Source organism: Cannabis sativa, chromosome 6 (genome assembly GCF_029168945.1).
Source record: "Cannabis sativa cultivar Pink pepper isolate KNU-18-1 chromosome 6, ASM2916894v1, whole genome shotgun sequence".
In the NCBI taxonomy this organism is placed as follows: Eukaryota; Viridiplantae; Streptophyta; class Magnoliopsida; order Rosales; family Cannabaceae; genus Cannabis; species Cannabis sativa.
The window spans coordinates 2,579,853-2,606,206 of NC_083606.1; the positions used below are offsets into that span (position 1 = coordinate 2,579,853).

The window sequence follows — 26,354 nt, forward strand, 5'->3', positions numbered from 1 at the left end:
CACTTTTTTTTTTTCTAAAGGATGGTCCAATTTTTTTTTTTCCAATAACCCACTATATTTTTTTTCTAATAGGGGCAAATAGTGACATATATATATAGAGAGAGAGAGACTAATTAAGAATAAAAATTGTCTTGGTTTATTGCTCTTTGTTATGATGCAAAAATTATCACACCAAAAAAAATATATATATTATGAGAGATATCAAGCGAGGAGAATGAACCATAATCATGTCCATTGCTCTCAATTACAACAGAAATATTTAAGCGCCATATAGAGGAGATTTTGCCTCAAAAGTTCTTGGTTGGTGATTCAAACTCATTAACCCAAGATCTCCATCATGCAGTTACAAGTTTATCATGTGATCTTTACACCAAAAATGTTCACTTTCTCATAGAATTTATCACGCTGAACTTGTCCAGAAAGGTAATCAAAGGAAAATATTCAACTTTTGTTATATTAGATTTCTTTGTTTTTTCTACTAAAACCTTAATAGGTTTTCTCATCATTTCATTCCATATAATTCTTATTGTATTTCTCCATATCTCACCATTCTCAGGAAAGAAGTACAACATGTCACGTTATGTAAATTTATTGGAAGTCGAGGATATGATTATTTGATTTGAGTTATGTTTTCTTTAAAGTAATTTTAGAATGATATTAATGTAATATATTTACTTAGAGTAATCTAAATATGTATTTATTTATCTGTTCAATTTAATTTTTATTTACGGTTAATATATATATATATAATTTGTACATCATTAAATATATTGATAATAAAATAATCATATGTATATATATAAATTAGATTTCTAAAATAAATTTTTAAAAAATTTATGTTATCACAAAAAATTCTAAAGCTGAAAAAATAATCATAGGAAGTCCCTATGGAATTGATTATTATGAAAAAATCACAGTGATCATAGCGTTCCTATGAAGTCGGTTATAATGAAAACTGACTCCATACAGACCTTACATGGCTACCAACTCCATAGATCCCTTATGAAGTCGATTATTTCATACTCCCTTTAACGTCGCTTGGAATAGTGTCGGTCACAAATTTCGCTAAACTGACGCCATATACCCACAAAAGAAAAAAAAGAACGCCTCTAAAGCTCTTTTTTGTAGTATAATAGATAACTTATTATTAGTTCTTTGCACATGAGCAAAACTAATGTACTATAATTTTAAAAATCTCTTTTAAATTAATTTGTGTTAAAACAAACAAGATTACAATTCTACATTAAATATTTTAAAGTTTTTTCTTTTTTTTTTTGGCCTATATATACACATATACAGATATCTAGGGGTTTTTTTTTTTTTTTTTTTTTTTTTTTTTCATTTTTACACAATACTTTATTCCTCAAGCACACATTATTATTTAAAGAGTACCCTAGAATTCTTTCATTAAGTTACAAAGAAACAAATATTAAATAAGAGCTCCAACTTTTCATTCTCTTTCCGATCTTTCAACACTTGAAACATCATAATAAGCCATAGGAATTAAGTGGAGATGATCTTTTCTTTTCACAGATATACCAAACAACTCAGTCATATCCAAATCTTCATGGCTCATTATTTCTTTGGGAAGTTTCCAATCAAAATGGTACAACAAAAATGCAAGCGGAAGCTCAACATTGATTAGCCCGAATGACATACCTGGACATATTCTTCTTCCCACACCAAATGGGATATACTCAAAATTGTTCCCCTTGAAATCAATATTGCTATCAAGAAATCTTTCGGGCATAAAACTCTCGGGCTCAGTCCAATATTTAGGATCTCTTCCGATTGCCCATGCATTAACTATGATCCTAGTTTTCTTAGGTATCTCATAGCCATTGATAACACACTTCTCTCTACTTTCTCTTGGGAGTAACAATGGAGAAGAAGGGTGCAATCTTAGAGTTTCTTTCACTATTGATTTCAAGTATTTCAAATCACTTATTCCTGTTTCATCAACCATGCCTTTTTTGTTAAACACTTGTCTCACTTCCTCTTGTGCTTTTTTCATTACTCTTGGGTTTCTTATCATTTCTGCCATTGCCCAATCTACAATTGTAGCTGATGTCTCAGTTCCTGCAGTAAAGATGTCCTGAAACAAAAAATTAAAGTTATTTTTTTATATGATGGTGATTTAATGAAATGAAATATAACTATTGACTAATTTAGTCAAATTTTATATATGTATGCACTACAAAAAATAGCTACTTTCAGTGATAATTTTTTAGTCACAATATAAATTGTTTGTGACTATATGTGACTTTTGGTCAAAACACAATACTACTTGTGACTAAAATATAGTATTTAGACATAAATTGTTACTAGTTTATTTTTAGCAAGTATTATGACTAAAATAACATTTAGTCACAATAAATTGTAATTTTTGAAACTATACCTTTAGCCACAGACCTTTTTGTCACAACATTAGAATAATAATTAATAATTATTCACAACTTTTTTATTTTTAGTCACAAGTTTTGTTGTGACGAAGAGTAAGAATTTTTATAATGATAATTTTTTTTTTAAAAAATAATATATCATATAACATCAATATGAAAATCATAGTACCAACAATTAATTATTACAATAATATTTCGTTTTCTAAGGTAAGATTAATTATTTTGGCAATGCATATTATAATAAGTTTTGATTCTTTGTTGTCGTCTGTTAGTATTGGGATTATTTCATCAAGTCAATTCTATAAATTGAATAAAAGTTTGACTAAACATCTTAAGGTGGTAGGTGAAACTTTGACAAAGTCATGATCATCATGAATTAAAGAATTTTAATTTTCTTTTACGACTATTGTTATTGGTAATTAGTGGTGTTCAATATTTTTTATAGATGGTGCTTTACGATTGATTAGTGATATATTGCATAACAACTATTTTTTACAATTACAACCCGATACTTAATTATACAAATAGCAGTATGAAACCGAAAAAAGTACTAGCTAGACACTAGTAGTATCTTTTAGCAATTCTCTTCTTTTATTTAGGGTTATATTTTGAAAGCCATAATAAATTAAATTTGTGTATAATTGAAAGTAGTTACACAATTTAACTTATTTATCTAACTATATAATTAGTTAGAGGTAATTGAGAGTTCTAATTACACTCTTTAATTTATTACTAATATTTTTATACTTAAAATATTAAATACTTAAAAATATTACTTTTCGGTATAATTACTATTTATTTAACCAAACATATATAATATTATGAATTCATAACTAATTACTATTAATTACACAATTATTTCCAAACACACCCTAAAAACTTTTTGTTAATTTGATAAGTTTTAAACTTATCAGAAGTTTTTTTTTTTTGAAGATAGAATTTATTACTTGAGATATCAATTAATTCAAGGCCTAAATCTATAAATCGAGGTGTTAATAATGTTTGTTATTTTCTTTTTCTTAACTGATACACAATTCTAAATAAATTAAATCTAAATTATATAGAAACCAAACCCCAAAACATAATAAAAAATAGAAATAGAAATATAAATAAAATATATATATAGAAGAAAAAAGAAAAGAAAAACTTACCCAAATAACAGCTTTGACATTGTCAGTCGTTAAGGAAAATCCAATATCATCATCATTGTTATGAAACTTCAAAAGAACATCTACAAAATCTTCATGTATTCCACTTTCACCAGCTTTGATATTTTTGTCTCTATGTTCTTGGATGATATTTTCAATAATCCTCTCAGCCCTTTGCTTCACACTTTCCAATCTTGACTTTGAATGACTAATCAAAGCAAGAAAACTAAGAGAAGGAAAAAAATCTGTAATTTCAAAGCCACTAGCTAACTTTATACTTTCCTCAACAATTGATATGATCTCTTCATGGTCTTTGCTTTTCTTACCAAAGGCAGATCTAGAAGTGATGCCATATGATGATGATTGAATCTTTTCACTAAGATTTATAACCTTCCCATCATTTGAGGCAATCCATTCCATGAGATTATTCATCTCTTCTTCTCTTATGTGTCTAAAAGATTGAACCCTAGCTATGCTCAAAAGCTCTTGCATACATAGTTTTCTAAGTTGTCTCCAATACTCACCATAGGGAGCAAAGGCTATGTCACTATTGCTATATAGTATGATTTGTGTGTACAAAGTTTTGGGTCTTGAGGCAAAGATGGCATCATGAGTTCTCATAACCTCTTTGGCAAATTCTTGGGAAGAGACTACTATGGTTGGAACTTGGCCAAATTTTAGGTACATAAATGGCCCATATTTTTTGGCTAAGTCTCTTAGTGTATGGTGGGGTAAAGACCCCAAAAGATTGTGCATGTTTCCCACAAAGGGTAGTTGCCATGGTCCTGGTGGGAGGGTTGAAGAAGTTCTTTTCTTGAGTATGTTTATGATGATGATCACCATAAACAAAAAAATTAAGGTTGAGAAAATTATTGGGAAAGAGGGTAGGTGGAGCTCCATATGTATATCATGAAATTGTTATAACAATATTGGTGTCTTTTTGTTTCTGTTATCTTCATTAGTTACTCCTTCATTATATATATTGGTAGAAATTTTATAAATATATATCTGTTTTTCCTACATTTTATATTGTCTTAGTAACTTAATTAAGATAAGGCCAGAAAAGGGTAGAGATTTAACTTATATTGATCAAATATTCTTTTTAAATCAATTTCAGGATATATTTTATATTAATTTTTTTTTTTTTGTCGTTGTGTAGTTAGTGCTGTAGTAGGTAGAGATCATAAGTTTGTTTAATTAAAGAAATAGAGAATGATATAATGTTGGTTTAATTTTTTGTCAATCATATCAATTTGTTTATTAATTAGAGTGAGAATGAAATGCCTACATGACGATTATATACTACTTTATTATTATTATTTTGAGAAAAATATGACTCATTAAACTTACAACAACACCCAATAAATGACACTTCCTTTACCTAAGACAACGATAAAAAGAAATATAAAAACAATCATTCACTACTATACAAAAACCATATTTAGCAACAGTTCACAACCGACACACATATACGCATTTTGTATTGCATAACCTGAGAATTATGCATGAGGTTCTATCTTAAAACTAATTGGTGAAAAGTAGAGTAGCCCATATTCTTATAAAATTTCTTTAAGTGGGAGGTAATTGTAATATCCGCTTTTCTTGAAGGGTAATTAATTTTCTTTATACTTAGTTTATTTTGTTTGGTAATGGAGATAATTTATCAATGGTGGCTATTTTTTGCTCACCGATCTTGAACCACTGGACATGGTCACTATCAATATAAGTGCAAATCGAATAGGATCACATGCTTGCATGAGATATATATGGCTCTGATGCCATATTGAGAATCCTGAGGTTCCATCTTAAAACCAATTAGCTAGTGATAAGTGGAGTAGCTCATGTTCTTATATAAATACTCTATAATTTATTGTTGTGATATTTTGCACACGCAAGTGCACGTATCGTGACAAGTAGTAAACTCACCACACTACTACAAACATATCTTTTATTTTCGTTTTTTTTCTTTAATAAATTAAAAATCCGAAGATAAAACTATTTTAATACCCCTATCATCGCTTATTTAGTGAAATTTTAACTATATTTTCGGTCTTTTTTAATAAGCGAAGTCATATAAAGGGGTTAAATATGCATATGGATTGAGGGACCTTTGTCTTCGGTAAGTATAAAATTACCGAAAACAAAGGGCTCCACGTGGAGCCCTTTGTTTTCGGTAATTTTATACTTACCGAAGACAAAGGTGTGGAGCGCGAAGAGTTTATTACACAGGCCCTAAGCCTTTTTGTCGAAACCGGCCCTTAACCCACGACTTACACGCACGACCCTCAAAACCCACAACCCTCTTGCTGAAACCCTCAAAACCCACAACCCTCTCCGATCACTACAGTTACCCCCGACGAGTACGACGGCAAGGACGACCCTTCAGTTACTCTGTTCGACGACGACCCTTCAGTTGCTCTGTTCGACAGCTAGTTGGAGAGAAAAGGGGTGGTGGCCGAGAGAACGATTGAGTCATTGAAGGTTCGTTCTTTTCCTATGGTTTCTGGTTTGATTTTCTATTATGAATCTGTGGTGGCCGAGAGAACGATTGAGTCATTGTGACATTGTTTTTTGATATATTAAGTTATTTTGCTTTGCATTGTTGAGGCCCTGGTTCATTACTTTCAGTTGGCTTGTTAACATTCTTTTGAAACACTCGAAGAACCCAATGGGGGTTTCGGTGCTCTTATAAATATGGAAGCATATGGCTATAGTTGTTTTCAGCTTAGCCATGCTTTGCCCAGAATTATTATGGCATTCCCTTCCTGACCATGCTATTCAGTAGGTATTTAGTCTTAAACTGACAATTTCACCAGACCCAGTAGAGTAAAAATTGCAATATTTATGGGGCAACCAAAAGGATATGTAATATGTATTAGATGGGAAAGAACTCATAGATTCATATTTTAAACCATTTGGAAATACAAGTAACCATTGGGTTTTTTGATATTATCAACCTATTCTTATTCTGATTATTAGTGGTTTTTTATTTGGTTTAATTATTTTCTAACTTTGATTTCGAATTCTTTTTGAATTGTTTTTCAGGTTAATTTTATTTGATTTTCCTTCTCTCTCTTTTGCTTTTCTTTTGCATTAGTAGTTCCATAAACAATTATTTATGTATAGAATTTAATTTGGATTTCTTTATATGGGTTTTCCAAATTCTGATAGCAGCAAATAGTGCATCAAAGGAGAAAATGCGGGTTTGAATTCAATTTTTTTTTATTTAGTACAAATAGGTAATTCAATTTGAAATATGTTGTTTGTTTATCATGTGTTTGAAATATGGGTTATTATACTCAATTTCTGTATGGGTTAATGTAGGTACGACTGGTTTGCTATAAGCTCAATGAACATTATAGCCACCATTGTTCATTTACAACATCTTTTCTTTAAGCTGATATATAATGATACAAATTGGAATTGGTAAGAAGCTTATTAGTACGAATTTGGTATTTAGTATAAATAATAAAGCACTTCCAAGAAAAAAGTAAGTTTATATAATGACTGATTAGAGACATGGTTACTACAACAATTTTAGTTCTGTGTTTTGCTTTTATTTCACTGTTGAGTTCTTAGGTTCTGTATCTCTGATTCTTAATGACATATCTTTTCTAAAATTTTATAAGTGACATTTTTTCCCCTATTAATGTTTATAATATTCAGCCCATTTCTGATGCTTCCAAGTTCCATGTTCATTACTTCAGGTATCCTGCTGATCTTTTTAGGAGAGCTAAAATTAATTCAGTATTGGATTGGCATCACTCGAACTTACGTCCTGGTGCAGGTGCTTCCTACTCATCTTTATTTGATTTTTCTAATTGTCAAGTGGTGTTTTTGCCTTTTTCTTTAATTGAAGTTTTCTGTTTTTGTTGATCTTTTTAGGTAATTGTTTTTTAAGTACTGTGAATGTGACATTTCATCATCATTTGATTACTTCTCTACTAATATTTTTGTACTCATCTTCCAAATAAGTTCATTTCTCTCGTGTTGAATGATTTGAAGGCACCAAATTGAAAACATGTTATCAGTATAGCAGTTAATTGCCTTATTGTGAAATGCAATCACGTTATCTATTCATGGCAAATGTTATTATTAACATTCTTTTTAATTGTATTTATTTGTAGGTTTTGTGGTTAAGCATCAAGAATCTAAATTGAAGGGAGAACACGATTTTTTCCAAGTCTTGAGCTAGAGGTATATATAATTTTTCTATCTTTTAATTAATTATTAATAAACATGTTAGAGGAGTTTGAATATCTTAAATATTCATCCGTAGTGAAGTAGGTTCTGCGAATACATGTGCTGCGGTCGGATGGGTGAAATTTAATTTTTTTTGTTGTGGATTGTTATATGTTTTGATTTTCTGGTTAATTTTTTTCGGGAACGTCCGATTTATAGTTGTTATGCTGCCGAAATTTCGGTAGAATTTGGATTAATATTTTGATTTAAGTTATTTTAAATTTACTTGTTAGGAATTTGTTTTAAATTTGCGGTATGGATAAATCGTGGATGCTTGAGAGGAGAGAAACACCGCAATTTCTAGATGGGTTCAACAAATTTCTAGAGTTTGCCCTAAAAAATTCTAGTAATCACGAAAGAATTCCCTGTCCGTGTGTAGATTGTTGTAACGGAACAAAAGGGAATATTACGATGATAAAGGATCATGTAATTTGTCGGGGTTTCAATAGAAGCTACACTACATGGTATTGGCACGGAGAGCGATCAACCAGTGACCCATATCCGTTAGGGAAGCGGGGGGTAGATGATTTCGAGTTTAATGATGTTGATGACTTTCCTATGGAATTGCTTGATGAAGCACAAGAGGAGTTTCTTGATGATCCTGAAAAATTAGACAATTTGGTTAGTGATGCAGAAAAACCCTTGTTTGATGGTTGTAAAAAATTAAGATTACCAACATTGGTAAAATTTTACAACATTAAAGCTGAAAATGGGGTGAGCGATAAGGGTTTTAGTCAGTTCTTAGCTGCTTTTAAAGAAATTTTGCCTGTTGATAATTGTTTTCCGGTGTCGACATATGAAGTGAAAAAAACTTTAAATGCGATAGGATTGAAGTATGAAAAGATCCATGCATGTCCGAACGATTGTATTTTGTATCGGAACGAATATGCAGACATGGATAGTTGCCCAACTTGTGGTTTACCCCGCCACAAAACGAATAAGAGTGAGGAGAAAAGGAAACTTATTCCTCAAAAAGTGATGTGGTACTTGCCTTTGATTCCTCGTCTCAAACGATTATATCGTAGCTCGGAGCACTCTGCAAACTTGATATGGCATGATACTAAGAGAGTGAGAGACGGTAAACTTAGGCATCCTGCAGATTCGCAAGCATGGAAAAAAGTAGATTACTTGAATCCAGAATTCAAGTTAGAACCAAGACATCTTCGTCTTGGTCTATCTGCAGATGGAGTAAACCCACATAGATCACTGAGTAGTAGGCATAGTTCGTGGCCTGTCTTCCTTGTTATGTACAATCTTCCTCCTTGGTTGGTGATGAAAAGAAAATTTAATATGCTTTCGCTCATGATCTCAGGACCAAACCAACCGGGGCATAATATAGACGTATACTTGGCACCATTAATTGATGATCTAAAAGATTTGTATGAGAATGGTGTTGAGACATATGATGGTCTTAAGAAAGAAATTTTCAAATTGAAGGCCGTGTTATTGTGGACTGTTAGTGACTTCCCTGCTTATAGCAATTTATCGGGTCTGAGCACAAAAGGTTACCAAGGTTGTCCAATTTGCTGCACTAACACACGAGCACGTCGCTTGACGAATGGACACAAAATGTGTTATATGGGCCATAGACGGTACTTGCCTCGAGATCATCCTGATAGAAGGAAAAAGAAAGCATATGATGGTACTGAAGAACGAGATAGTGCTCCTTTGCCAATGTCAGGGGAACAAATTCTTGAACAAGTAGAACATGTAGATTTCAAGTATGGAAAGACACAAAAAAGAAAGAAAACAAATAGTTGTTTTCAACGAAAGTCAATTTTTTTTCGTCTTCCATACTGGAAAGATCTAATGGTTCGACATTGCTTAGATGTTATGCATATAGAAAAAAATGTGTGTGACAGTATCATCGGTACCTTACTTGATATTCCCGGCAAAACTAAAGATGGTTTATCAAGTCGTTTAGATCTTGTTGAAATGGGAATTAGACAATCTTTGGCACCTGAACAGAAAGGTAAACGCTTATATTTGCCTCCTGCATGTTACACTTTGTCAAAGAAAGAGAAAGAAATTGTTTGCAAATCATTATCGAATATGAAAGTCCCTGATGGATACTCTTCTAACATTAAAAACTTGGTAAATACGGATGAATTGAAGCTAATGGGTATGAAATCACACGATTGTCATGCTTTAATGCAACATTTGCTTCCAATCGCCATCAGATCGGTCTTACCCAAAAAGGTTAGAGAGTGTTTGACTCATGTTTGTATTTTCTTCAATCAACTATGTGGGAAGGAATTAGAAATGAGCAAGTTGGATGCATTACATGAGGATATTGTCAAGACTTTATGCAACCTTGAAAGGTATTTTCCACCATCATTCTTTGACATCATGGTACATTTGATGGTTCATTTAGTGAGAGAAGCAAAGTTGTGTGGGCCAGTTTGGGCAAGATGGATGTATCCATTTGAAAGGAATATGAAAGTGCTCAAAAGCTATGTGCGTAACCATTATCGACCGGAAGCTAGTATGGTTGAGTGTTATATATCAGAAGAAGCTGTTGAATTTTGTTCAGAGTACATAGCTGGAGTTGACACAATCGGAATCACCAAACCAAGAAATAGTTCTGATGAGTTTGATAAAGGATTGCGAGGGAAAGGAGAAATGGTTACTGTATCTAAGGCGAGTTAGATCAAGCTCAATTAGTTTTAATGCACAATAATGCAGAGGTTCAACCATATATAACGTAAGTTATTCATTTGGTTGATCAATTGAATTCATAATCCATTCAATTAACTAATTTTTTTTTACATATATTATTTTTGATTTTCAATTTATTTTGGTGAAGGGTAGTGAGCATATGGAGTTATTACAGTCAATGATTCCGAGAGGTCACAAAAACAAACAGAAGTGGGTTATAGATGAGCATCGTAAAACATTTATTAGGTGGTTAAAGAATACCATTCTAGCGAAGTTACGACAACCAAATCATGGAGTATCAGATGTGTTGAATCGCATAGCTCTTGGACCAACTTTTGACGTATGGAAGCATCAAGCTTACATTGTCAATGGTAAACGGTTTCATACAAAATCTAGAGATGATGCTCGAATGGTTCAGAATAGTGGTGTATGCATAGTTGCGGAGTCCTTACATTTTGCTACTTCAAAGGATAATAATCCAGTTTCAGGTACCATGACATATTATGGAGTGGTGAATGAAATATGGGAGCTGGATTATATATTGTTCCGAATTGCCCTCTTTAAATGTGAATGGGTAGATGTTAATGTTGGAATCAGGACCGACGAGCTTGGATTTACTTTGGTTGATTTGAATAAGAAAGGAAGCAAGGATGATCCTTTCATCATGGCGACCCAAGCAGTACAGGTATTTTATATACCAGATCCTGCTAATAGTAAATGGTCTGTTGTGTTGTCGACACCAGAAAGAAAGTTCGCAGAGAATGAAGATGATGATGAAAATGATGATTTAATGCACGAATGCTTCATTGTTGGACAACGAGTCCATGAACAAGTCGATGATGTTGAACATGATGATGTCTTGGACGATATTGAATTCATACGAAATGATATTGAGGAAGGAATTTGGGTTGACTGTGATTCGATCCAAAAGAAACGAAAAAAGAAAAGAAAATGTGTTTAGTAGGTAATTATTTCTTAATATTTTATGCGATTGACATATGTAACTACCATTGTATGTTGGATTGTTTCTTAATATTTTATGTGATTTATTGACATATGTAACTACCATTGTATGTGTAATTGTATCTTAATATTTAGTAAATATGTTTATTATGTAGATATGGCAGATGATGTGCCGACACATGATTGCTCAGAAGATGAGAACTCAGGAGATGAGAACTTAGGTTATTGTTTGCAACCTCCTAACCATCGAGGTCCCACACGGATGAAGCAGATATGCCAAAGAATGGATAAAGGTGAAAAAATAGACCTTGAAGTTAATGACAAAGGGGAATACTTTGGAGATATGTATGGAGAGATGATATCGTGGCTTGGAGTTAGATGCCGACAAACAATCGGTATCAATTATAAAGACTGGAGATATGTGGATCAATCGTTGAAGGACAAAATTTGGAAAGACGTGCAAGTAAGTTAATTATACAAAATATACTTATTATGGTGTTTTCTAAACTATTTACTAACTGTTTGCTTTCTACATATAGCGTGGTTTCAATGTTCGTGCAGATTGGAAAAAAGATTGTCTTAAAATTGCAGGACGAATTATGAAGGATTTTAAGACAAAAATGACATGCGATGTCATAATGCCTTTGGCCAAAGAGAATAAGGTGAAGGAGCTCGCAATTCCCCCCAAAAACCATCCTGAAATTGATCAAGAAGATTGGGTAAAATTTGTTGCGAGTCGTCTAACACCTGAACACATGGTACATATATGTATATTCACAACATTTATATAATTAGCTTTGATATATGAGCCTTACTAGTATGTAACTTACACATTTTTATTGTAGGCTTTGAGAAAGGCACAATCTGACCGAGCTTGCCAGAATACATCAAGGCACCACTCAGCTCGTAGAGGCATGGTGACTCTCCGAGAGGATGTGGTAATGAATTACATGTTTTATTTAATAAGGCCATGAAACTTAAGTGGGCATGATTCCTAGCTGGGATTAAGATCATTTTCAATCAATTTATTATTTTTTTTTAACAATTATATTCCCTTATTAATTACATGTTTGTTGCAGAAAAAAGAAACCAAAATTCAAGATCCAGCCCGCCATCATGTTTGGTTAAAATCCCGCAAGAAAAATAATGTCCTAGTTACAGACTTGGATAGGGAGATTGCCGCAAGAATAGTAAGTGATATCTAACACAATTCAATAACATGAATATATGATTTGTTATTATAAAGTATTAACTATTATCAATCATAATGCATAGGCTGAACTCGAGGAAAAAGTAAACTCAGGTGAAGTTTTGGCCAGTGGTCGGAATGACATATTGACTCAAGCATTAGGGACACCTGAGCACCCTGGCCGGGTCAGAGCTGCTGGGTATGCCACTTTCTTGATTTAATGTTAGATTATTTTTTATTTATTTTACTTAATTTTTTATTAAATGAGTGTTCCAACTGTTATTTGTAGGTTCACTGCAAAGGCCAGTAAGATATTTGGTCGAAAGAAAAGGGCTAAATGTAGTGAATCATCCTTCCAAAAACAAGAAATTCTTCAACTCAAAAAAGAAATTGAAGAATTGAAGAAAAAACTGTATGCTGCACAAGAACAAGATGATGGTAATGACAACTCCTCAGAAGAAAATGATGATCACTTAGATGATCATCAGGAGTTTGGAGGGTACGAAGATGATAATCAGACACCTCCTGTCATGTACAACTTCTCATCCACTAATAACAACGAAGTACTTTTGTGTTCAGACAACATCCATAATATAGTGGCCAAAGGTGTGCTTCTGGAATCTGTTAGTCCAGTAACAATTCATACCGTGCAGTATAAAGAAGGGATTGCACGAGTTTTAATTACAGAACAACTTCAAGAGGAGGCTGAAATTGCTCATCCTATCGAAAATATCCGATATGTCTATGAGACAAAGGACATATTTCTTCCTTGGCCAAAACATTTAATTTTAAATTTGGATAAGGTAAAAATTATTTTTTTATTGCCATATATGATTAATGCATATTTATTGTATATTGATGCTATAATTCATATTTTACAGGTTCCCATATTCCCGGATGTCGCATCCACCCATAAATCATCGTCAAAGGGGAAGCAGATAGCAACCCCTCACAGATCACCGAATAAAGGGAAACAGATATCAACTCTTCCTGCTATGTCTTCGGCTGGATCACAATCAAATGTCAGGATAGATCAAGTGGACAAGAATGCAACATTCAAGCCGGAGGTCTGGGCTCAAATACCTGTATGTCTCCACTTTTTAGTTGAAGAATTTATAAGGAGGAAAGGGAAGTGGAGCGTTGTTGAAGTTCCAACTGATCCAGACTTCATGCCACCTCGCACACATATTATCTTGTCATCAGAGGATGTAGAGCAGGTTGGAACCTTAAATTTTATTGGATGTCAAGGCATGATCTTTGGAATTAGGTATGTTTCACGTAATTATTTTTGGAATTAAGTATGTTTTACATAATATTTTTCCCATTTATTAAAATGTAACACTTAACCATGATAAATTTACGTAGATGCATTTGGGAGGATTTAACGAATATGCGGGAGTATTTCAAGTTCTTTGACCCAGAGCTACTCAATGCCACGGACAAAGATGGAATTGTCCACCAAGAAGTTGTTATCAAATTGGCTGAATGGTTGAATACAATGAATAACAAATCTCAGATGTTCTTCATACCGTGGAACTACGAGTATGTACAAGTACTATTTAAGGACTAGTTAAGTATAATTTAATTCTTCTTTTTAAATTAACACTTAATATTTTCTTATTAATTTCTTATTAGACGTCATTGGATGCTTGAGATTGTTTGTGCTGGGAAGATCATTCACTTGGACCCTTGGCTTAGACATAAACGCCCTAAGATGACTATTGATCTCACACTCCAAAGGTACTTTTCAATTTTCATTTTAAAATTATAATTTTAATTTTCTATAAATTTATACCAACTATTGCTAATTAAATCAATAAAAATCATTGAATTTAATTAGGGCATATGAACTGCTCGGAGGTTCCAACGAGTTACTTGGAACATTTCCAGGAGTAACCGTTGCAGCGTGTCCAAAACAAACATTGGGAATTGAATGTGGTTTTTATGTACTTAGGTACATTAATGACATTGTGAAAGCTCTAAATTCATTCGTTGTGATAAGAGAAAAGGTAATTAAGCTATAATTAGTTCATTTATGTATACCCGTAAATAGGATACTATGCTTATAAATAAGTGATACATATAACTAATTTACACTTTAATTTTACAGTTTGGAAAGATGGACACATACGATGTGGAGACGATGTTGCTACCACTGCAACATCAATGGTTATCGAAATTGACACGATACTTGTACTAGTTAACTTTAGACTTTTAATTTTAGGCAATACTTATTTTGTGTATTTTTTTTATTAGTAAGGACTTAACATATTTTGTAATGTATACTTTAACTTTGTTATAATATAATTACAATGTCTTTTGTACTTAATTTTGTTATATAATTGAAATAATATTTATTTTTATAATTAGTTTATAATTATTTCAAAAAAAATTAATATATAATTAATTATTTAATAAAAATTAATATATATTTAAAATATTTAAATATTAATCGAAAATATATTTAACAATAACCGAAGATAAATGTCTATTTTCTCTTCTGATATTCGAAACATATGTCTTCGGTTATTAATTAAAAACCGAAGATAAAAGTAACCTTTGTCTTCGGTTATTATATAAAAACCGAAGACATAGATACCTTTCTCTTCGGTTTTTATATAATAACCGAAGACAAAGGTTACTTTTATCTTCGGTTTTTATATAATAACCGAAGACGTAGCCTCACCTTCGACTTCGGTATTTTAAAACATATGTCATCGCCTCAAACGACTTCGGTTGCGATTTTTAATAAAATCCGAAGATAAACTGGCCTAAAAACCGAAAATAAAGGCCCTTTCTCTAGTAGTGCCAAGAGAGGTCGATCCCACGAGGATTGTAGTTAAGTACGTTAAAATTAAACTTTTTACTTTTATTTGGTTGAATAAAAATTAAGAAATGATTAAAACTAGAAAATAAAAACAGTGAAAGAGTAAATTAAGCTAATAAGGAAATTAACAGTTAATGAAAACTAGGGCTTCGACTTCAATTGTTTTTATTGCGTATGGCCTAATATGATTATCTCCCTATTATCAATTTCTATGCAATAGTAGGTTTACTAAAGTAATTTATAGTCTTCTCATATATAGATAAATCTCAATCACATGCGAATTTTCTACTCTCGCGATAAATTTAACATGCAACAGGCATTAAACACAGAAACCATATAAGCTATCTAAACCATACAGGTACTCTAGTCCTATATCGAAATTCAATTCTATTTCACTATAGCATAATTCACACTCATTTCTCAGATCTCGCATCAAAATCATAAAGAGTTAATTGGTGATCAGACAATTAAAAGTAATTAAGCACGAATGAAATAGAAAACATAAAAATTGGGGAAAAATAAATCATATTTATACCATAAAGTAATATCAAACAATATCCATCTAACACTAATAAAGTGTTTAGCTACACATGTTCATGGAAGCAAAATCACACATATTAACTTTCAGAAAGAGAAGAAGATAGAGAATAAAATAATGCTGAAAACCCTCTGTAGAATGCCTCTAGTATTGACTTTGGTCTCTAAAATTCGTACTCATTTTTGCTTCTAAATTGCTTCACTGAAATCAACTATAGTTCACCATTTATATAGGCTTTGAGGGACTAAAAAGATATAAAAACGCACATGTTAAATGTCTATTCGAATTAGGAAACTACCGAAATCCACGTGAGACGAAAATACGATTTTTGTGTTGTTTAGGGGGGCGGGCCGCGGCCCGTGTTGGATTTTCACCAGATGGCTTCGTTTCAACGATAATTTTTCTGCTGCATTTGTATTTTGGCCATAACTGTTGGGTTTTGTGCCCTAAATAAAACTCATTTCAATATAATCATATTTACTAATTAATAAAGATCAGAAATAACATTTTATGTTGCATGGTTCACATGATTTATTTCATGATTATATTTAATGTATAAATTCTATTAAGTCCAGAACATATGTATTTGTTAATGATTATAGTGTTGTCAGCACAGTGGAATATAATCATGTTTATATGTTGGAAAGTTTAATTCCCTGATTTGTCAGTTCACTGGATTTAGACTGGCATGATAATCGGCGATAGGTATGCTTACACCTTGGATAAGTGTTATGTCCTTTCCAGGACATTGGCAAAGTTTACCAGTATCGGATGAATGGAGTATACATTGGAAGGGACCGATATTGAATGTGACAGTCAGTAGTCTCGTGATCCATAAGGGGAAATACCGGGTAAGCTGTGCAATCCCACACCGCCTGGGGAAGGTCAAGTGGGATGATTCTGAGACTGTGTAGGTATGAAACTACACAGTTGAAGAGGGCTTAAATGGATTGATTGGTACTACCTATATCAACAAGGTGCATCTTGTTTTTCGGTAGCCCATCTCGAAAGAACTCCACAATTAAGTGTGCTTGACCTGGGGAAATTTTAGGATGGGTGACCTCCTGGGAAGTTTTTCCAGGAAGCATGCGAGTGAGGACAAAGCATGCTGAAAACACTCGTGTTGGTCTGTAGGGTCAGTCATCAGTCCAAGAAGCAGCCAAAGTGACGTACCAGTGTATAAGAGCCATTAGTCCGTGGGTGTAAGGGCCCAATGGAGGCTTGAAGCGGGGATGTTACATTGAACTTTGATTAGATATGTTAAGCTTAACGTAATATCTATTCAATTCAATATCACCTAGTTGATCCTAGATCAAATGATCTTAATCCTGATATGGTTAGGTTCGATCTCAAGAGTATTATACATGTTCTTTGATTTGTTAGTTAAGCCTACTTTTTGGTCAGGGTGATACATACATTTTGGGAACATGATAGTGCAATTGAGTGGGAGTGCTAAACATAGATATGGAATCTATAGCTTCTATATATATGTATTTAGAAGTGAAACGATGATTTCCTTCGAGCTTGCTAAATAGAGATAAATGATAGAACGTTCATTTTAGTGACTGTATTAGTTCACTATAATATCATTTATAGGTGGCAAGTGTTTTAAGGATAAAATACATTGAAATGGTGTAACGGTAATTTTATCCCTATGCAATATTGATCATCTATAGAGGATCATTTATTATTGGGATTATAACAATGGATAATTAATAGCGTATCTATATCGTGGAATATATAGAGCGTTCTATATAACTGAGAGTGCAATTCCAAGTTCTATGCGTGGATGCAACAAGGAATTAATAAGTCAGTGAATTTACCTGGTAAGTTCTGGATCTGCTTACTGGAAGCTCGGTTATATAAGCCTATGGTCTCCATACTAGTTGAGACCATACTGCTTGTAAGACTCAGTTAATTGATTTTGATTGATCAATTATCGTTCCAAAATTAGACTATGTCTAGTTTATGAATTTTCACTAAGCAAGGGCTAAATTGTGAAGAAAAGAGATTCTAGGTTCTATTTATTAATTGAGAGACTTTATTAAGTCTAATTAATAAATATATTAAATGACAATATTATTTAATAATTAATTTTTAGTTATTAAATAATTGGAATTGGCATTTAAGTGATTAAATTAGAAAATTGGCATTTTTGAGAAAATGACAAAATGACAAAATTGCAAAGTGGGGCCCAATCCAATTCCTAGGGCCGGCCACTATGTGTAATTTACCATTTATTTTTTTATTATTTTAATTCTAATTAATTCTAACCTAAACCTAGGTGGTTACCTATAAATAAATAGTGATGGCTCACACTTAATGATTGATGAAATTTAACTTTCAGAAATTTTTTCCTGAGCCTTCTTTCTCTTTAGGTCGAAACCACCTTCCCTCTCTTTTCTTCTTCATATTATTCAGCCTTGAGTGATAGAGTGAGCGCCCACACACATCAAGTGGTATCTCAATCATAGTGTGGAAGATTGTGAAGAATCCAATCAATAAGAAGGAGAATCAGGCTTAAGAAGGAGAGAAAGAGATCGAGGTTCAGATCTTGATAATGCTCTACTATAGAAAGGAATCAAAGGCTAGAGATCTGAACGGAAAGAGTCATTATATTCCGCTGCACCCAATGTAAGGTTTTCTAAACTTTATATGTGTTTATTTCATTGTTTTAGAAATTCATATTAGGATGTTAATGAAACGTACTTGTTAGTAAATCTAGATTCTGGTAAAATAATTCCAACAATAACTCTCTCGATATTGCTCGGAATTGGACGATTCAAGATGTTCCGGAAAGATAAAAGAGAGATCTAGGACTTTGTTTGACCTTTTTCAAAATCTAATCAGAAGATAGTCGAATTCAGGCTTGAAGTTTCAGCTTTATTTTTTACATAATTTTCTCTATTTTAAATATAATTTTTTTGTGAGATATTTTTATCTTTTTTCCCATCTTTTTCCTTTGATATTTTTCTAATCTTCTTTTATTTTAAATATGCAAAAATAAAAGATAACAAGCGTAAAAATGCTCTAAACACGATTAAAACTCAATTAAAAATATACTAAACTTAATCTAAAATTAATACTAAAAATAACCTAACATTTATTCTTGGATAATATCCACAATATTCCCCCTCAAGATGGTGTCAATTTTTTTCCCACCAATCTTGAACCGTATTAGAGTAGACATAGTCACTATCTGTATAGGTACAAATCGTGCAGGATCACATCCTCGCATAAGATATGGCTCTGATACCATATTAAGGTTCCATCTTAAAACCAATTGATGATAAGTGATCCCATCTTCTTATATATAGCTTAATACTCTACCATTTATTCCATGTGAGACAATGTCCACAATATAATTGTTGTATTTGTTTGCCCTTGTAATATACACATACACACACCTACTTGTACTCAGTGCAAGTGTTCTGTTAGTTAGTTAAGACTTAACTATTTTTACAGTTAAGTCAATTAGTGACATATGCTTATTTGGAAACTTAAAAATAGTTTCCATTCATGTAATTCCAACAAGTCTTGTAACTATAATCAATAAAACTCTACATTTCAATTCTCTCTCTTTGTCACCCTAAGTTTATATGTGACTGAGTGTGTGCATTGTGTTCTTGGTTATGTATTTAGAATTCTAGTATTGATGTGGATCAAAGCTGACATTTCCAACAAGTGGTATCAAAGCTAAGGAGGATTCCTGAAGATCGTTTGAATCAAGTTTCAGAGAAGAAGTTCTTAGTTGATGGGAAACACAAAGTTTGATTTGGAAAAGTTTACTGCATGGTAAGAACAATTTCAGGTTATGGAGAATCAAGATGCGAGCATTGTTGGTTCAGCAAGATTTGCAATATGCTCTGTTAGGAGAAGCTAAACTTCCTACAACTCTGTTCGAGAAAGAGAAAAAAGAGGTTCTTGAGAAAGAACATAGTGCGATCATTCTCAGCCTTGGTGATCGAGTTCTCAAGGAAGTGTCTGAAGAAACAACAGCAGCAAGTGTGTGACTCAAGCTAGAAAACCTGTACATGGTTAAATCTCTTGCAAACTGATTGTTCTTGAAATAAAAGTTGTACTCATTTTGAATGATATCAGGGAAAAACGTTAAAGATTATTTGGATGATTTAAACAAGATCATTCTTGATTTGGAGAACATAAGAATCAAGATCGATGATGAAGACCAAGCCATCATTGTTTTGAATTCGTTGCCTTCAGACCAGTATGTGCATTTTGTAGACACCATGATATATGGTAAGAGTTCTTTGACATCAGAAGAAGTTGTTAATGCTTTAATGTCGACAGATGTTAAGAGGAAATCTGAGATTTTAGGAGAGAATACTGGGGATGGTTTACTAGTCCGTGGAAAACTCCAAAAGAAGGAGAACAAGGCACAGAATAGTTCAAGCAAAGGGAAGGCAAATTCAAAGATTAAGAGGAGGTGTTATGTCTGCAACAAGCCATCACATTTGAAAAGAGATTGTCCAATTCTCAAGAATTACAACTTAAAAAAAGATGGAGATGCTTGTGTAGTCTCAAATGGTGATAGTAGCGATGGTTATGACAGTGCAAGTGTTCTTATGATTACCAAGAAACAACAAGGATAATGTACGGATACTGCTCATTCCACAACTATCCAGATAAAAGTCAATTTTCGAGTTACCAGTGGCACAGTCAAGCTAGGGGATAATCATTCATGTTCCATTCAAGGCATTGGAATAATTAAGTTGCAGCTCGATGATAGAAACACTGTAGAACTAAGACATGTTAGACATGTTACAGATCTTAAGAGAACCTTGATTCCAATGCCAATGCTTAACCATGAAGGATTCAAGGTCAACATTGAGAAGGGATTGTTAAAGGTGATTAAATGACCAATGATTGTGATGAAAGCTACTATTGACAATGGTATCTATGTGTTGTAAGGATGTACAACAAAGGTTCAATTCAATTCAATCATGACAACTACAGATAGTACGACTCTCAAGTGGCACAGAAGATTTGGACATATTAGTCATTGTGGTGTCAAAGTTCTTAGCAAGAAAGGGGTGTTTGGTAAAGATCAGATCAAAGACTTCGGTTTATGTGAGCAATGCATCATGGGAAAGGCTACAAAGGTTAAATTTGGAACTGGAAAGCACAAAACCAAAAGCATTGTGGACTACCTTCACTTAGATCTTTAGGGACCCATCAAGGACTATATCCAGAGGAGGAGCAAGGTATTTCTTAAAATTCATTGATGATTTTTCCAGACATGTTTGGATTTTTATCTTGAAAAATAAATATGAATCACTTAACAAGTTTAAAGAACTAAAAGTGATGATTGAAACTCAAACTGAGAGAAAGTTATAAAGAACTAGATAATGGGTTAGAGTTTTGTATAGAACAATTCAACCAATTTTGTAAGGAAAATGTTATATGGAGGCATCTAACTGTTCCAAGAAACCTTCATCCACTACAAGAAAAAAATGTTTTACCGGCGACTAAACTCGCCGACAAAAGTAATTAATGTAACTCGCCAGCATAGTTTTGACGGGCACATTTTGTGACTTCAGAAGATGCGCCGGCAAAAGTATTTACACTGGCGAACTAAGTTGTCGGCATAAGTTCATCGAGAGTTCTATAAATAGAGATATAATCCCATTATTTTATACAAGTCACAAATCACATAAATTGAGATAAAATATGTATCATCTTCCATTTAAATATTCTCTCCAAAATTCTTATAATCCAACACATTATGGCACCCTCTAGGGGATCAACATGTCCAATCCCCTTAGTAAGCCAGTAACTACTTTCCACATTTTTGAAATATTATATACACGTTATGGTGCCAAATTAGCTTGTCATGAACAAGCATATATATTTAACAAATTTAGGTATCATTACGATATATCGATCTAAAAAATAAATATGGCTATTAATTAATTTACTGCAAAGTATTATATAATTATTGAGAAAAATTTTGGAGTATTGTTATTGTACACTAGTGGTACTCTAATACCTTTGTATCATCTTATAATTGCACTACATGTTACTTTTATAGTAACAACTTTTTAGTCACAACAAAAAGTCATTGTAGGAAATTTTAAGTCTTTTCCAACTTTGCCCTACACCAACATCAAATAATCAGTTTTAAAACCAAGGTCAATTTCGACCTTTCCCTGTTCCTGACTTTTCAAAGTCAGCAGAGTCAAAACGACTCCGTTTTGTCTTTGAACAAAACCAAATGAATCGAGACTCTTCTCGATCACTCTTTCTCAGCCTTAGGTTTAGTTTGAAACCCTAGCAGAGAGTTTCTCTCTGAGAAACTCGAACCCAAGCCCTCAATAACCCAGAATCTCAACACAACCACAAACACAAGATCAGATCTAACCAGATCTGATCCAAACTCTAAAACACACACAAAACCAGAAAGATTAGGGTTAGAAAACACCAAATGTTCTTGAAGTTCACCAATAAATTGGCTACGTCTCTGTTTGAGCTGCTCCTCAAATTCGAGAGCTCGATTCCACTATTAAAGATGTTCAGAAGTACAAGGTTGAAGATTCCAAGTCACAGTTAATTTTTTCTTGACTGGTAATCTCTTATTTTAATACATATATTTTGTGTTTAATCCCTCTCTCTAACAATCTCTAACTCTCTGTTTGTTTTCTTGTGCATGCGAGATAATCAACTCCTTCTCCTTCAAGCTTTCAACATCTGGATCTTGAAGAGAACACTCAACCGTGCCTGGTTGTGATTTTGATGCAGGTATATATAGATCTAGGGTTCTCTCTTTTGCTTCTGTAATTGTTAGTTAATATAGTTACAGAAATTAGTTAGGTGTGGATTAACCTAATCCATTCTAACTAATTTCTGTTAGGGATTCTAGAGGCCGAAAGCCAAATTAGGGATTTGCATGTAATTACCTTTTGGTCCTTGTATTAAGTCAATTATCAGTGTAAGTGGAGGTTTACTCCAACAGTTATTTGTGACTAAAATATAATATTTAGATACAAATTTCACTAATTTAGTTTTATTCACAAGAATCACAACAAATATTGTAACTAAAAACACATTTAGTCACAACAAAGGGTAATTTTAGTCATGACTAATACTTTTAATTACGGAACTATTAGTCACAGCATATGAATGATAATTTATAATTAGTTACAAATTTTTTTTCACTAATTTAGTCACAAGTTTTGTTGTGACTAAAAGTAAATTTTTTTATAGTGTTAGTTAGCGATACTCCCTAAAAGTTGTTACATTAAATTATATGAGACTCGATACTTATAATTACACCAATAATGATATTGACACGTATGAAAGTACTAAGCAACACTAGTATTTTTTATCATTTCTCAAAAATGTAAACTTGATAATTTCTCTTCTTTTTTTTTCCAGCCATAATAGTTAAGGAACTAAAATCAATTTTCAACAAATTAATTAAACATGCAGGCTTAAAAATTCAAAACTCATAATTAATGAATACTAATTAATTAAATATATTTTGATTGTACTATTCGTTCAAAATAAAAAAGCATATGGCCTAGGACTTATATGAGCATCAACAAAGATTCTAGAATGTTAATAATTTAACTTGTTATCCATAAAATACAGATTATTATTATAATTATCAATGTCACCAAGACACATATGCACCGATTAGTTCATCTTTCCTGTTATTAGGAATAACTTGTAGAACATTTTTTCTTTGAACGGATGCACCAAAAGACTCAGTCATGTCTAAATCTTCATTTTTCATTCCATTGGGAAGCATCCAATCAAAGTGATATAGCAACAATGCAAGAGAAAGCTCCACACTGAGGAGACCAAAAGACATACCAACACATATTCTTCTTCCACCACCAAATGGAAGATATTCAAAGTTGTTACCTAATTTCGAGTCGATAAAATTGCTATCATCTAAGAACCTTTCGGGTTTAAAAATCTCAGGTTCAGGCCAATACGTAGGATCTCTTCCAATAACCCATGCATTAACTATAGTGTTGGTTTTAGCAGGTATCTCATAACCATTAATCTCACACTTCTCTTTATTTTGTCTTGGCAATAACAATGGTAAAGTAGGATGAAGTCTCATGGATTCTTTGATAACTGAATTTAAGTATTTCATCTCATCGAGTGCTCTCTCATTTTCCAACCCTTTTCTGTGAAAGACTTCTCTAACCTCATCTTGTGCCCTTTTCATCATCTTCGGATTCTTCATCAATTCTGACATAGCCCATTCTACAGATGTTGCTGATGTCTCAATCCCAGCAGCAAATATTTCCTAACAATTATAAAATATTAGTAACTTTGATGCTGTTTGCTGTGTTTTAAGTTTTCAAAATATATTATTGTATTTATAAGAGAGAATAGAAAATAATTTTTTTAACATTTTAAAAAATTTAACGGTGTTTGGCTCAAGTATTTAAAACTATTTTTAGATTTTTTTTTACTAAAAGAAAGAGAAAAAATTCAATATTCACCATACCATGACATGAACTCATCCTACTCCGGACTCAGACTCGGACCCGGACCCGATCGAACTTGGACCCTAGACCTCGGACTCCGGATCCCAAACTCGAGACTCAAATTTGGACCCAGACCCGGATCCGGACCTGGACTTGAATTCGAACCCAGCCCTGGACTCGAAGCCGAACTCGAACTGGCCCCGAGTTTGGTTCTGGGTTTGGGGTCCGAATCCAAGTCTACCTCTAGGGTTTGGGTTGGGTCTGGGTCATAGTACGAGTGCAGGTCCGGGGTATCATTTTGCATGTTAGTTGATATTACCTTATAATTTATTAATTAACTAAATTTTTATGATGACCATTATTGTATAAATAGTGTACTAATTAAAGATAAATAATATTTAAATTACTCCAATTAAATGTATGTATTTCAAATTAATATAAAAGTAACATATAAAATTATAAAGTACTTACAAAGATTATTGCATAAATATTCTCGCTTGTCAAAGAAAATCCAAGGTCATCATTGTCATGAAACTTAAGAAGAACATCAACCAAATCCTCATCACTTCTCTCTTTGGGCTTTTGCTCCTTATGCTCATGGATAATCTCTTCAAATATTCTTGCTACCCTTTCTCTAAGCCTCTCAAGTTTAGGCTTAGAAGGACTCATGTGATAAAATAACTTAAAAGAAGGAAACAAATCAGCAAGTTCAAACCCTAATGATACCTCAATAGCTTCCTTCAACACAGGCACAAACTCTTGGTTGTGAATCCTTGTCCTACCACAGGCTGCACGCGAAATAATGTTATACATCATCATGTTAAGCCTCTCACTAAGATTAATAACACCGCCAACATTCAAGGAAATCGAGTCGATGAAGTTGAACATCTCTTCTTCTCTTATGTATCTGAAAGACTGAACTCTTGTTGTACTCAAAAGCTCTTGCATGAAAATCTTCCTTACTTGTCTCCAATGTTCACCATATGGAGCAAAAGCAAGATCAGCACCATCATATAACATGATTTTCGAAAAAAGAATTGAGGGTCTTGATGCAAAATTAACATCATGAACTCTCATCACTTGTTTGGCATATTCAGGTGATGAGATTACTATGGTTGGAACTTCACCAATTTTTAAGTACATCAATGGTCCATATTTTTTGGCTAAATCTCTTAGTGTATGATGGATTAAGGAAGAGCCAATGAAATTGTGAATGTTTCCAACAATGGGAAGTTTCCATGGTCCTGGTGGGAGTTTTGAATTAGTTGATGAGCTTTTTATGAGTATTTTTATCACCATAAACAAGAATATGTATGAGAAGAAAAGGATTGGCAAAGATGGTATTTCAATCTCCATGGTGAAATTTAGTGATAATAACTCAATTTCAACAATGAAGAAGCTACAAGAAGAATCAATCAGATATTTATTCTATTAAAAAGTTACACTGAACTGATCAAATTTTATCAGGACCACATGTTGGATGATTGCATCCCCATAATTCAGATTGCATGAGGATATATATATATATATATATATATATATATATATATTATAAGTAATTTACATTTTAATATTTTTAGATGATACATATCAAACTTCGAGACAAAAAATTTAATTAACCAAAAATTTATGTAACATATAGTAATGCATAAACTTTGAATAAATGTTTCTGCAATTGGGTGGGTGGGGTAGGTGGGTGATGCGTAAATGAATATTTGTCTTACATTATCATTATCTTTTGAGATGTATAATAAAGTGTAATTATTGAAAGTTGGACAGGCAAATTAAAGTCCTGTTTTTTGTTTGTTAATGTACTATTCGTTTCTGTTTCAAAAAAAAATGTACTATTCGTTTTTCTAAATATTAGACCATTAATACATCTTATTAGAATGTACTTAATTAGGAGACTTCAAAAAGCATTCAAC

At 32.7% G+C, this 26,354-nt stretch overlaps 4 protein-coding genes across 4 annotated transcripts; 2 read left to right on the forward strand and 2 right to left on the reverse strand.

Annotated features, from left to right (window-relative positions):
* Nucleotides 1–1,190: 1,190 nt before the first annotated feature.
* Nucleotides 1,191–4,532, reverse strand: LOC115724666 (cytochrome P450 71D9). The gene is made up of 2 exons (XM_030654007.2): nucleotides 3,554–4,532; nucleotides 1,191–2,095 (listed from the first exon to the last, which is right to left on the reverse strand). Exons 1-2 carry the CDS (start codon nucleotides 4,448–4,450, stop codon nucleotides 1,451–1,453), a joined length of 1,542 nt encoding a protein of 513 aa, XP_030509867.2. The 5' UTR covers nucleotides 4,451–4,532; the 3' UTR covers nucleotides 1,191–1,450.
* Nucleotides 4,533–5,849: 1,317 nt separating this feature from the next.
* Nucleotides 5,850–14,931, forward strand: LOC115714682 (uncharacterized). Its single transcript, XM_061116849.1, has 14 exons — nucleotides 5,850–6,031; nucleotides 7,258–7,337; nucleotides 7,678–7,747; nucleotides 11,569–11,876; nucleotides 11,953–12,171; nucleotides 12,259–12,351; nucleotides 12,493–12,603; nucleotides 12,689–12,801; nucleotides 12,892–13,405; nucleotides 13,484–13,869; nucleotides 13,968–14,144; nucleotides 14,238–14,342; nucleotides 14,443–14,611; nucleotides 14,713–14,931. The coding sequence occupies exons 4-14, from the start codon at nucleotides 11,571–11,573 to the stop codon at nucleotides 14,800–14,802; spliced, it is 2,283 nt and encodes a 760-aa protein (XP_060972832.1). The 5' UTR covers nucleotides 5,850–6,031; nucleotides 7,258–7,337; nucleotides 7,678–7,747; nucleotides 11,569–11,570; the 3' UTR covers nucleotides 14,803–14,931.
* Nucleotides 8,204–11,411, forward strand: LOC133038982 (uncharacterized). The gene is made up of 3 exons (XM_061117712.1): nucleotides 8,204–8,570; nucleotides 8,685–10,432; nucleotides 10,599–11,411. The coding sequence occupies exons 1-3, from the start codon at nucleotides 8,204–8,206 to the stop codon at nucleotides 11,409–11,411; spliced, it is 2,928 nt and encodes a 975-aa protein (XP_060973695.1).
* An 8,499-nt stretch (nucleotides 14,932–23,430) lies between the features above and the next one.
* On the reverse strand, nucleotides 23,431–25,926 carry LOC115725713 (cytochrome P450 71D9). Its single transcript, XM_030655309.2, has 2 exons — nucleotides 24,901–25,926; nucleotides 23,431–24,245 (listed from the first exon to the last, which is right to left on the reverse strand). Exons 1-2 carry the CDS (start codon nucleotides 25,783–25,785, stop codon nucleotides 23,598–23,600), a joined length of 1,533 nt encoding a protein of 510 aa, XP_030511169.2. The 5' UTR covers nucleotides 25,786–25,926; the 3' UTR covers nucleotides 23,431–23,597.
* Nucleotides 25,927–26,354: the final 428 nt, after the last annotated feature.